General features: G+C 52.6%; 1 protein-coding gene across 1 annotated transcript in view; it reads left to right on the forward strand.

Moving 5' to 3' along the window:
* Positions 1 to 13,573, forward strand: part of LOC128722796 (serine protease filzig) — a 32,183-nt gene that overhangs the window by 17,584 nt on the left and 1,026 nt on the right. The window contains exons 2-7 of the mRNA XM_053816477.1: positions 8,238 to 11,338; positions 11,423 to 11,612; positions 11,723 to 11,909; positions 12,546 to 12,730; positions 13,147 to 13,262; positions 13,421 to 13,540. Coding sequence (XP_053672452.1) covers positions 8,238 to 11,338; positions 11,423 to 11,612; positions 11,723 to 11,909; positions 12,546 to 12,730; positions 13,147 to 13,262; positions 13,421 to 13,540 — 3,899 coding nt within the window. The remainder of the gene's footprint in view (positions 1 to 8,237; positions 11,339 to 11,422; positions 11,613 to 11,722; positions 11,910 to 12,545; positions 12,731 to 13,146; positions 13,263 to 13,420; positions 13,541 to 13,573) is intronic.

The raw sequence follows: 13,573 nt of genomic DNA on the forward strand, positions 1-13,573 counted from the left end.
CACAAGGCACGTTCTAGCCGTGGTGTGCATGCAACGCCGGCCTGGCGCGAGCATAATGGATCAATTTTATGGAGATATAAAGCTGCGCGGCGCAACAATAAGCTCATCAGGAGTACTGTTACTGGCCGGTGCGAGCTGTTTACGATGCGTAATGTTTTATGCCACGTTCCGGCGCCGCGGGGTTGGTGGCGATTTTTTCCTTTTTTTTTTGCTTTTGTTTGCGTACGTGTGCAAGAGCCAATTCCCGGCTGCTACCGTGCGTAAAATAGTGGCTTTGTTTAATGCGATCTAAATCGGACCACACACCGAATGGGATGGGGCAGTGGTGCTGATAACAAACGCGATCTAGGTTGAAAATTAGCCTCGGCTTGTGCCGCGAACGTTAAATAGAAACCCCCGTTTTCGATTGATTGATTGCAAACGGAACGGTTGTGCGTCCCTTATTTATTTCGCGTAAAGTAGCAAACCATTTGCAAGCCGGTCGAGCTGGACGCTGGTACACAGTTTGGCCCTTTCGAGATGATTGCGAGCTCGTAGAGATGTACACATTCAGTCATACCCTTTCAAAGACCCGAGCTGTACCACTTTCTTTAGCGCTGGATAATGAAACAGGAATTAGTTAGCGTTTTACAGAGTTTTCCCAATAGCTAGCAGTCCGTTTGAACTTCACCTATCTGTCAAACTCATCCATTAGAGCCATCTGTCGGCAGGCAACCGTACCGTACTAAAAGCGCATCTCACCGATGCACACCGATGGCCCCAAAATCCCTACGGCTTTTTGTTTTTTATTTGCGTTCAGCCCAATTAAGCGAACACATGTTCGGGAAAGGTGTGCCCAACCCCGTAACCCCACATTCACGCACGCTGCGGGATAAAGGGATTATGCTTCCGGGTAAGCCAGGTGCCGTTGCGGATGAGGGCTCTCCAGCTCAATTAACCGTTGTATTCGTCGATGAAAAAAAAAAAAACCCCCCGGGAGTCCGGTACTGTCCAGTCGTAGCGACCCGGTTTCACGCACGCACGCGAGTCCATCGTGTGGTGATAACTCGGTCATCTGGCGTGTGAGTGCGCGCGCGCGCGCACGCTCGAAGCCCCACAGTTGACCCCAATAGTGTGCCAAGCGAGGCGTCCGGCGAGAGCGCACACGAGAGGCCATCGTAAATTAGCTGCCCAAGTAACCGATCCACCTGAGCGCCGGTACCGTCCCGTGGTGCGATATGCTCCAGAAGCTCCACGCGCCCGAGAGAAGGTGCAAAACTTGGCGAGATTATCACACCTTGCTCGGGGGCTGGATTTGGGGTTGGTTTTCAGCATCTCAGCTCCTGCCGAGGGCACCAAATTTGGCACCACAACCCCAGCTCAGAAGGGAACATGTTCAGTCATCCCGAAACAGGCCGAATATGGCGTGCTTCCGGTTGGTTTCGATCACACCCTGACTTCCGGGACACCCAGGAAGTCGGGAAAAACCACCAACGACGACACGCCACCCGGAATGGAAGCCGGCTAATTCCCTTTCCAAGCGAACGATTTCGATTTATGACTTCCGATTGAGCCCCACCAGGTGACGGGGTCAGTCAGTCAAACGGTCAAACGTTCTAACAGGCCCCACGGGTTTCGGTTCGAGAAAACGATCAAAAATTACGTCGCTCGCGGACAAAAACCCCCCGAAAGCTTCAGCCCAACGGCACCGCTTATCATCAATTATGCTTTCGTGTGGTGTCGCTGGGCAATGGACGGTTGTAGACGGCCCTACGTGACCCTCCACGCCACGCGCGATCGGTGGGTGGATTTGCTCGTTGAGCTTTGTGCGTGGCCGCCCAGCGCGAGACAAACGGAACCCGGCGGCCACGGTTCGAAGATGGAAAGCAAAATAAACAGAGCAAGAAATGACGGCAAAAGAGAAAGCCGCACACAAGCAAAAAGCCCCGCAGCAGTATCGGCTCGAAGGCGCGATGTTTTCGAGGGAGGACCGTCAAGGTTGCGATGCGATCGGATTGACTGATGGGTGGTGATGGGCTGCGTCGATGGGAAGCGCGAGATTAGGCGCGAGATGGAGAAAAATGCCCGAGTGGATGGTCCGCGTCGAGGTGGCGGGTTAGTTTGTTTGGAGATTTTATTTTATTTCACGTCTAATTAACGCGAGATGCCAATCGAACCGGCCGCTTGGGGGCACGCAGCATCGTGGGGTGCTTTTCATGCGTGTGGGTGTGTGTTTTCCACGTTGATTGTTTAATAATTACCGGTGTACCGGCGTGCTGACCAATAAATAATTAAACTGATTTATAGCGGCATAAGCTCACAGACGCTGAGAGTTCCGCATCAAGCTCGGTGTCGAAAGAGCAAACACATTTCTTTTCAAACCACCGTTTGAAAAGGAGCCGGCTTAAAGGTCGCAAAAGCTCCCGTAAATACACACACACACACACACGTGCGTTCGATAAAGCCACCCGGTACCCGGTAGGCAAGGATACAAAATACAACACCCTAATAAAACTCCATTTTCGCGCCCCAATAACGTTTATTTGACGTTAAACATCGCAAAGTGCAAACAGTTATTTTTAGCCAGCAGAACGTGCGGGAGATTTATTTCGCCCGGCTCGGTAACGCATTAATTTTAAAACGTGCCTAAGCCCACGGTCGCGAGGACTCGAGCTCGCGCTAAGACAACAGGCAAACACATACAAACAGCGCACGACGACAACCGACGGAAGCCCACGACAGACAGACGCCACCCACATGGCAGTAATTTTCCGCATCATCTCGCCGGATTCGGTCGGTGCCCTTTTTATTTCAACCCTCGGGCAAAGCACGGGCTGTGGCTGACGATGTGAAAGGACGCCTTCCCGATCGTGCTTTGTTTTATAGTTTTCTCTTTTTCTTTTTGCAAACTCAAAGAGCTTTTTTTTTTGGCTGGCAATGTGAGACGACAGAATGGAAACTGAAACCGTCTAGCATCTAGTGAAGCGTAAGCGTAGTCGTAGCTGCTAGAACAACCCACCGTTGAGGCAACTAAGTTCCTCCCCAGCACAGGTGGTCTGTCTGTGTGTTTTCTTTTTGCGTTTGCTTTCATCTCTCATCCACCCATGCTACCCGTTTTCCCTTTTGAGCAGAGGTGGTAAGGGCGAATTAAAACAACTAAATTGAGTTTCGGCTACCACCTTGAGGGCGCAAGAACCACGCAAGAACCGATTAAAGCGACCAAACTAAACGAGGCCACCGGTGGCATTCATCCACAAGCACCGACGTGAGGAGCGTGTTCTTTTCCGTCCGTCCGATTCCACCTAGACGAGATGCCGATGATGGTGCAGTTCTAGAGCCTGGCCAGGTCTTGCTAGATTGCTCCCGAACCCGGTTGCACCCGGTTGGGAAGCGTTGCCTAAACCCGAGAGCCACCGGCGAGAATTGAACCGATTTTTCAACCTGTGAACCCTTGGCCCAATTACCCGAATGATTAATGGACTCCGGGTTCGGAACAGGCCTGCGACCTCGCCAGGACCCTCGCGTCGGTGGCCACCTGGTGGCTTTAAGTGGAGCGTTTTAGTGGAAGAAAACTTATTACAAATTTGTTACGCCCAGCCGGGCATCCGGCTTATGGCGCGCTTCGGAAGCTTCGAGAATATCTTCATATCGGAGTCCGCCCTTCCCAACCTAATTACCAACCTCCCCCCGGGCCAGAAGGACCGACCGAGCTGGGTGATGATTAATAGGCCTCCATGAGGGGAAATTAAGAGTCTTGGAACCGGGCGCGTTCGATTGATTTCGATCACTTACGGCCCATTCGTTCTCCCCTAAGTGCAATTTATTTATTTACCTCCGCTTCCATCGGTCGGGAAACGCGAGGAATTAGATCTCAGGGGTTTCCCTTCACCAAGGACGAAACCACGCGGGAACAACCCGGGACGCATCCATCAGACGCCGGTTCTGTTGGCTCTGTTGCGTCGTTTATCAAACAGCGTTTGTGTGTGCGTGTTTTTGTTTTTTTTACAGCTGCTGCTTATTAAACTTAATCCCAATCATCTCCTTAACCTCAGCTAAGCTGGCTCGTGAATACCACCGACCTGAACCACGCTGAGGGAAATGAATAATAATTGGCGTCAAAAATATCGCACCGAGATGTTAATCCGCGCTATCTTCATCTCGCGCGTCACCCAATCTTGGTAGCGGCAGTTGGTCCCGCGAAACGGCAGCAACATAATTTGTGCCCGTGGAGCATAACGCGAGCCAGGGTGAATTGTTTTTTTGGCACCCAGCCGAATCGTTTGTATCGGTGCGTCCTGCGACGGTTTACCAATTTTGCTGGCTTTTTGCACGAACTCATTAATGGTCCACTGCTGGTGCGCAGTTCCGAGAGCGGAAATATTGCCCAAGCGCTAAGGGAAAATATTTATTCATGAAAGCCAAACGATGATTGTTTGAATCGGGTCAGTAACGGCAGCAAGCGGCGAGTGCCATGTCGCAAGGACCTTTTTGTTCGCTTTCACCGAACGCCTAGGCTTCGTTATAGTAGGCTTCAAGCCATGGCTTAAGCTAGTGGGCCGGATCCTGTCGAGTGTCGGTGCCGTGTGCGGATTATACGGTAGGGATTTGCAGATGAAGACAGATCGGAATGGCATTTAAATGTGCACGAGGGTGGTTTCACCCCTCGGCAAGCTTTCGCTCGCCCGCCAAAGGTCCTTGCATATAGATCAGAATTAGATCACCCGAACACCCGAAACGCCGCAACTAGGGGGTGGATGGATTTTCTCGCCTGAAGCCTCTGGGATTGAGATCGGGACACGCAAGGACACGCAAAGGCGCACCTATCCGGCACTCGGGGATGCAGGCAATCGGGCTAATGAGAGAATATTCAGGTCAGCCCGGGTGGGAGTAGAATGGTTATTTTCGCCAGTTCGCCCTCGCTAGTTCGCCCTCGTTGCCGTACTGCCTAGGCCCCGTCCGTGGAAAATGCCATGCCATTTCGGGTGGCATTTCGCCCCCGGTCCGTGTCTGCAATGGAATTGTCTTTTATCCGTGCTGTGGATCTGTGCGATGGCGAATTTTCTGGGAACGTACCGGCACGGTAGATGGGCTCCAAACAGCCCCGAGTGTCGGGAGACAATTAAATGGAATTTGTCGCCGGTTGTGCGGGTGGGAAAGCGTTCGTTTCGAACAGGAGCTTTGGGAGTTTTGCTTTGCTATCCTTAGCCAAGGCTTACGGGCGTAGCTGCTGGGGTTTACCCGAAACCGACAAATGGGCACAGTCTTACAGAAAGCAAATGTTTATCTGAAGCTACCAAAAAAAAAGGCACACATTCTATAGAATCTCCTGTACTATTATATAAAATTTAACTACAAGCTTTTTGCAAGCGGTTTTTGTATATAAAATATGTCAAAACACGCTAAACCAATAAACGTTTCAAAGCGGTGACATAAACGAACACAAAAATGGACATAAAGTGCTTGTTCCTGATCGTGATGCCCTCTCTGGTGACTATATAAGGCACACTTCATTGCAATTTGCGAAATTTCCATACTGTGAGAAACTTTACAGCCGAATAAAGCAAATGAGGCTGCCCATAAAAAGCTTTCTGAAGTAACAAAACAAAACCATGTCCCTTGCGGGAGCTACGGAGCAACTGCATCAACCACGCGGTGATATTGGTTACATGAACGCGCGGTTTGCGTACGCAGAATCGCCTCCCACAAGAAAGTCCTCCCCCAGGGTTTCACTTTCGCGTGCGTGATTTCACTTTTCACCCCCAAGGTCTTCCGACGAAGCGGACCCAAACGCATCACGCCCATAAAACAAAGAATGTAACATTGAAATTAATGGCGCTTGGTTCCCGCTGCCGGCTCAACGTGTAGCTTTTTTTCCGTCCGTTAGCATATCAACGCTTCTTGCGACCTCCCGAGAAGCTTCCCACGATGCTCGTGCCGGTGACCTTCCCAGGCAAGTCATCCCCCGTTTGTTTGGCGCCATTTTTCTTGCCAACCATCAGCCCAAACAGCCCAAGCTCGTCGCAAGCTCGTCGAACGCGCGAGACGTTTACTTCGTTGCCGGGGTGCGAAATTTACACTCACTTTGGGCGCACAAATGACGCCCCGTGGGTGGGGGAAAATTAATTGCATACGCCCTCCGGCACGCGATTAAACGCTCCCGAGCCGGGAGGGTGGCATTTCCCGTGATCGATAGCATCTGCCCCCCCGGGTACGGTCGATGTTCGCATCTTTTCCACTTTGCGCTCGTGCCTGCTGCTCCGCCTTTTTATGCGTCACTCATTGACGATTTATGAGCCCAATCGTGCGATCTGTCCCCATCGGTAGAGATGCTTGCTGTGGCAGCGAAACGAAAGTACGCAAGGGAGAAAGTAACACTCGTTTCAAAGTTCCTTTTCGGGCTCATATTTAATGAGACATCACGGAACCCGGGGAGGTGAGCAAACTAAAACGACGCGGCACAATAAATAAGAAATATACATCCACCCTCGCACTCAAACGCTAACAGTTCACGCCTGCAAGCAGCGTGTTCAATTCGGAGTGAAGGTCCTTTTTGCTCTCTCCTTACGATAACCCACCCACCCACCCACGGATGCGACATGACGTCAGTGCGCGGTAGTGCGCGACTTCTCCGCCAGTTGATTGTACGATTCCTTGTCCTGCACCTGCTCCAAAACCCACGTTCCGGGTTCGTCTGGCGCCACCGGTGGCAAGAACCTTACCTTTTCCGGTTTCCTTTTTTTTCCCACCCCCCGGTGGGCAGCACCAAAGTTAGCGGATGGCGATGATGACGCCGGAGACGGTGAGCAAAAAATAAACACGCAGCGATAGAATAAATATGTACCGGGCGTACCATCGGCTAGATTATGCTCCGGATAGCGTACGCCTTCGCACTGTTCCGGCCACACGAGCAGCTTGGGACGATGCCACCCACGCCGCACGCGCCAGTTGAACGCGCTAGCGAGTGGTTTATTAATATAGAACGGTTACCGATTGTGGCCGATAGCACGAGCAAGGACCTAAGGATAAATATTGCACGCACTTCAGGAGGTTGCTCCGGCGGCTGCTGGATGGATGGGAATCTGTAAATACGTCTTTTCGGGCAAAAGCAATCGATTTAGCGAAACATAAGTACCCATCAAATATGCACGCGTAGTTACACAAAAAAATCTAAACGATTCCCGTTGTTGCTTCCGTTCTAGCGGCACGTAAATAACATTGTACCTTTCCTGTTAGGGTAGGAATTATTTTTACTGCGATTACTGGTTTTGATAATCCTTCCCGATATTGCTCGGGACGTTTAGTATGCGACGGAGTTCATGTTTCGTGCACACGGTGCCCGAGCCAGGCTTATCCGAAAGCCCGATCTCAAGTACGCGGTACGATTCGGAACCCTGGTCGTGGTCCAGCTCGGCCAGCGCTAGAATTGCAATATACTACGTGACCATGCTGGCCAGCCAAAAGTGCGCTCGAACCATCACGAATCACCCCGGGATAAAAACAAACATCCCACGGTGGGCACGATTCACGGCTAGGAAAGGGTTTTCACGCTTTTCCACACACACACACTCCAAAGGACCTCCGGAGCGGTTGTTACTGTGCTGGAATGAAGCCATTTTGCTTGCTGAAGGTATGGGACATTCCACGGCCGCCCCAAAACAAGGATCCAACTCACCCTCGACGAATGCAATGCAACCGAGCTCGTTTTCCTCGTCCCCACGCAATGGCACAAGGACATTCTCAGTCGCCCACGAAAAATCGATACGTTTGTTTTTTTTTTCGTTTCACAACGAACAGCACAAAACCGGAAGGTAAAAGCTCGTCCCATGTGGGTGTCACCAGCTCATACACATACACCCACCCAAAAAATGGGAGGCTGTGTACGGGAAAATCCATATCCTTGCGGGCGAAAGGCTGCCGGGACGAGCTGCTTCTTCGTACGTTTGCCATTTTTATTCGAAACTTGACAGTAAAATTTACCGTCTACCCATCGCTGCTGCAACCGTACTGCAGCAACGAGGGCTCTGGAACCTTCTGGGCTGTGGAAGGCCGGCTGTTCCGTTCGGCTTCAAGTCACGTACCGTTGCGCCGCTTGCCTGCGCTCCTTTCGCCACGCCGGTTTGAAGTTGTGACAGCATTTCAGCACCTTTTCGGAGCTCCCACTTCTCGGAGGTCGTGTACATGTGCTTTTATTTGTTTTTCCCTGCCTCTTAGCTTGTTTTTCATCGCTCTCGTTTTTTCCTTCTTCCATCATCTCGCAGAGAGCCGGAAACTTTTCGGTGGCTACCGAATTACGCCAAAGTTCTGCAATGCTACGAGGTCACTGCTGAAACGTGAGCCAGAACGGCGTGGCCCAACGATCTGCATGTTCAATCACGAGTGCTTTCAGCGACAGGGTGAGGTCGTGGGCGCTTGCATGGACGGGTTCCTGTTCGGGACGTGCTGTGAGCTGCCACTGACGAAGGACACGCTAGCAACCGATCCGCTGATGGAGCAAATCAACACAACCGAACAGGCGGGCCAGTCTTCGCTCAGTTCGGCCATCGCGAGTCAGTACGAGAAGTTTGGCAGTCAGATTGGCGGTGGTGGGTATGGCGCGGAAGCCCTGGACGCGGACGCCCCGCTTAAGCAGGACTCGCTCGAGACAGACACAAGTGGGGGCTACGTGGTGAGCAGCGAGAAGATCAAACCACCGTACACAAAGATCCAGAACAACAACTACATCGTGAATGACGATCTGGATGAGGATATTGTGCTGAATAGCATCAGCGCGAACAAGTACGACGTGGCGAGTGATGCCGTGTCGGTGTATTCACCCTCCACGAACAAGGTGAAGACGGAAAGTGACGAGGTGGGTTCGTCCTCACTAGGCTACCCATCATCAACGACGGAATCCTCCGAAAGTCTGTACGTGAAAGTGGACAAGGATGGTGTATACAGCGCAGAGATCCCATCGCTACTGAGCGCTTACGGTGACGCTGGCTCAGGTGAATCTGGCACAGGGTCTGCGCCCGGTTCAGCTTCTGCTGGTTCCACGGAGACAAGCACCGACATCACGGCTACCGGTGTACAGCAAATCGCGAACCAGATCTTCCAGGAGAACAGTCAGTTCTTCGATCACAGTGACATCACGCACCCAGCCATTGAGACGGATTTGTTGAACGAGCACGGTTCGCTCGACCAGAGCTACGCCAATCCGAACGACTTCTCGGGTGTTCCGCAAGCATCCCCGGTAGCACCGGCTTCTGGAACGTCCCTACCGACGGCCAAACCCGTCAAGGTGACCTACGCAAAGCCTCAGTTCAAACCACGCCCGAAACCAACTCCGGCCGCGACGAATGATGGCGCTCAGTACGTACTTGTGCAGACGATCACGAACGATACGAAGAACAACAACACCCAGTCAAAACCGACTGTTTCGATGAACAACATCCCTTCGATCGAGTCCATCATCCTGATGCTGAACGACTCGAGTGTGGGTCCACAGTACGAAACGGACGGTGCAAACGCCACAAAGGCACCTCAATTCGAAGCGGTCACCGTGGCGTCTACCTATGGCACATCTGCGATCGACTACGATCGATACGGACCTACCAGCTTCTACATCACGAAGCCCCAGAAAACGAACCCACCGGGTGATGTGACACACACCACGAGTAACGTACCTTCGACGAGCTACGTCTACAGCCCGAAACCCACAAAAAGGCCCACGTTAGCACCAGTCGTCGTGCAAGCGACTCTTCTCACAAACAGCGCCATCAGCTACGGTGGAGGAGCTTCCGGTGATGCACAACCATCGTCCACACACCGACCTCCACCGACGAAGATCATCGTGACAGCTAGCAGCAGTACGTCTAAGAGACCGATCCTCATCACGACGGACACACTGGCCAATGGAGGCTACTACACTGGCCCAACTCGTCCCGGTTCGACCGTGGCCGTTTCATCCGTACAGCCGACGAAAAAGATCACGACGATCGCGACCAAACGACCGGGTGGAACGACGATCAAGCTGCCGGAGTACATCGTGCAGTCATCGACACTCTCCCACCAGAATCCATCCACCCTGGCTAACGTCAACTACGTGCAGATCGCGAGTGCCTCCGATAGCCCATCACCTACGGTACACATCACGCCAAAGCCCGTCGTTGGGTTAGTTACGTCCTCCACGTGGAACGGTCCCAACAGCAACAAGCTAAGCTCTGTGCCTGCTCCAAGCAGCTCACGACCGGGTTTCTACGAAAACACACCTCCAGTGTACCTGTCCTCGATGGCTGACTTTGCGGATGAGGGATATTTCGGGTCAACGAGTCGTCCGGCGTTGGATCAAACCGTCTCCTCAACCGCGATCTACACGATCGTGGACGGTGGCAACAAGATCGGTGCCAACTATGGTGGTAGTTCGTCTACGTACGCGGCTCCATATGGACCGACAGCATCGTATGGTTCGACGGCTTCCTATCCGTTGTTGAACCGCGTGCCAGCGAACCAAGGACCAAGCTTGCAGACGTACGGACCTCCAGCGGTTGTGGAGACGTCGACGCTGAAAAACGAGCTGTACACCACGCCAGATGACATCAACAACTTCCCACCGGTTCGCAACCCGAATCTAAATCTCACGGACGCGACTGGTACTACCAATGTGACAAAGCTCACTGGTGGCCATTACGGTGCACCAGCCAGCGAGGAAGATAAAGTGAACATGCTCGTGAACAAGATCGTGCAGACGTTCAACGGTAACTTCGAGGAGCTGGAGCAGATCCTGAAGGAGCGTAAGAACCTCACTTCGACGACTGCATCCATGACGGTGTCTAGCGCCAGCGATCAGGGAAGTTCAGGACCAACCTCCAGCACGACGCCAAAGCCCAAGAAGAAGAAGAAGCGCCCGAGTGGCAATCGCAAGCCAACGAATGGCACCAGCACTACGAAGAAGCCCTCGAGTACGACCAAACCGACTCCACTGGCCGATGAAGGACTGGCGAGTAATGCCACCTCAGTGAAACCTTCGTCACGCCCATCCAAGAAACCCACGAAGGTGCGTCGTCCTAGCAACTCCACTAAACCAGCCTCCAAACCAACGCCTGCTAGCGTGACGAACCTAAGCAAACCGACCGCAAGCGATACGCCCGTAAAACCGGCTAAACCATCGACGAAACCAAAACCATCGACGGCCGCAGCAAGCAGCGTCTCCTCGAAGCCCACGAAACCACCGGCCGCAAAACCACCGGCCACCAGCACCACGAAGAAGCCGGTACGTACCTCCACGACGAAGAAACCGACACGTAAACCCAGCCCGCGACCTACGCTGGCCGATGCCGACCTAACAACGACCCAGCTGACGACGACACGCCGACCCACCAAGGTAGGTGTGCGCACCAACGTTGGCCTGCATGATCGAAAATTAGCAAACTCCACTTTTTATCAGTTGAAAAAACCACTCTTATAGGTCACGAAGCGCCCCACCAAACGCCCTGCCTCGACGACGACCACCACGACCGCCGCACCCGAGGACGAGACGATCGACGAGGAGGAGAACGCCGTCGACGGTGAGGAGGAGGATGAGGACGAGGACGAGGACGTTGGTGAGGAGACGAACGAGACGGCGGGGCAGCAGCCGGCTGGAGCGCGAAAAATCCGTAAGAACTACTTGCACTCTAGTGCTCAGGACACGCTGTTTCTCTGAGGCGAGCGTACTAACGTGTGTTGGTGTTGGGGTCTTTTTTTCTTTCTTTCTTTTTTGCTGCAGTTTGTGGCCAGCGGCCGTTGATGAAGAGCGGACGCGTAGTGGGCGGTAAGGCGTCCAAGTTCGGCGAGTGGCCCTGGCAGGTCCTGGTCCGCGAGTCCACCTGGCTTGGGCTATTTACGAAGAACAAGTGCGGTGGAGTGTTGATCACGAACGAGTACGTCATCACAGCCGCGCACTGTCAACCCGGGTAAGGCGCTCATTTTCCTTATAATGGGGATAAAAAGACGGAATACTTTTGAATCAAGAGGGCATCTAGCATGAGCACATAATGGAGACTTTTTCGTCCTTAAAGATCGCGTAATTTAAGCAACAAACGATGGAAAAGTTGATATTATCACGTAAGAAAAATGTTCCACCGCTTGCTTGGATTAAATGGATCAAAGGGATTGAATTAATTCCATGCTCACAGTGCACAACCATCCACCAGCGAATGTTGCTAGGATCAGAAACTTTGTTGAAACCACTATTCTTCGTAACACTTCCAAGCCAAAGAAAGCACGAACCCGGAAGAGTAATCGTTACTTTCCGCGGAATAAACTCATTCCAAGTTCGCTTTTATATCTTTATGAGTTCCAACTTTCCAAGAATGAGGTGGATTGTAAATGTGCTCTTAAACAAACTAGCACACAAACGCGTAGCTCACCAAGGTGGGAGTCCTGGCATACTGCCGCATAAAGCAATGGCGTCCGAGAAAGCTAGGGGAGCTGTGCAATAGCGCAACGTTTCACCCGGCACTATCATGCCCGTTTTGCCGGTTCCGACGCCGGTAATTGATTTGCTCGAATGACCGCAATAAAACGAATCCTTTTCCCTCGTTTGGCAGCTTCCTCGCTTCGCTTGTGGCCGTGTTCGGAGAGTTCGACATCTCGAGCGACCTGGAGACGAAGCGGTCCGTCACGAAGAACGTGAAACGTGTCATCGTTCACCGGCAGTACGATGCGGCTACCTTCGAGAACGACCTGGCCATCCTGGAGCTGGAGAACCCCATCCATTACGACGTCCACATAGGTAAGCACCGGTCTAGAGGTTGCTTTCTCTTTCGTCCTCACTCCGTAATCGAAAGAACGGGCTCCACCGAGCAGTTCCGGTGATTGCGAGAAATGTCTAATGCGCGCCTTGTTGGTATGCAATCTGCGTATCATCGATCGCCATAATCAAGCGAGACCAGGTCCTTTCGCCTACGCTGCTAAGAGTTCGTGCTTCAGACTTCCCAGCCGCTCGCAAAACCTTTACATAATCATCTTAATCCGCCCCATTACGTGGGCAAATCTCAGCAGCAGCAGCAGCAGCCCCACGCTCGTGCGCTCCAGATTACGCGCCATTAGCCGAGTTCCGGGGGCGATCCACCATTCGAACGTTCGCTGTTGTTGCTTGGTTCCGATTCGTTTTTGCTTACTTCCGCCCTCTTGCATTTTGACCCACAGTGCCAATCTGTATGCCGGGCGATGAAGCCGACTTTACCGGGCGCATGGCAACCGTGACGGGATGGGGACGACTGACGTACGGCGGCGGTGTCCCCTCGGTTCTGCAGGAAGTTCAGGTAATTAAACATTAAATCATCGCCTCGCAAATAACAATTCGCATTACAACTAATGAGATTTGCGTTCTCTCCACTCTTCTGGTTCGCTTTCCTGCGCATCATTTGCATCCCACTTCTGGTTGGAACGTCCCGACGGATTTCGCTCGTGCCGATTTCAGGTGCCGGTCATCGAGAACAGCGTCTGCCAGGAGATGTTCCACATGGCCGGACACAACAAGAAGATCCTGCCGTCGTTCGTTTGCGCTGGCTACGCCAACGGCAAGCGAGACTCCTGCGAGGTACGTACGTGGTCCCAAGTGGGATGGGCGAGA

Source organism: Anopheles nili, chromosome 3 (assembly GCF_943737925.1).
Source record: "Anopheles nili chromosome 3, idAnoNiliSN_F5_01, whole genome shotgun sequence".
Lineage (NCBI taxonomy): Eukaryota > Metazoa > Arthropoda > Insecta > Diptera > Culicidae > Anopheles > Anopheles nili.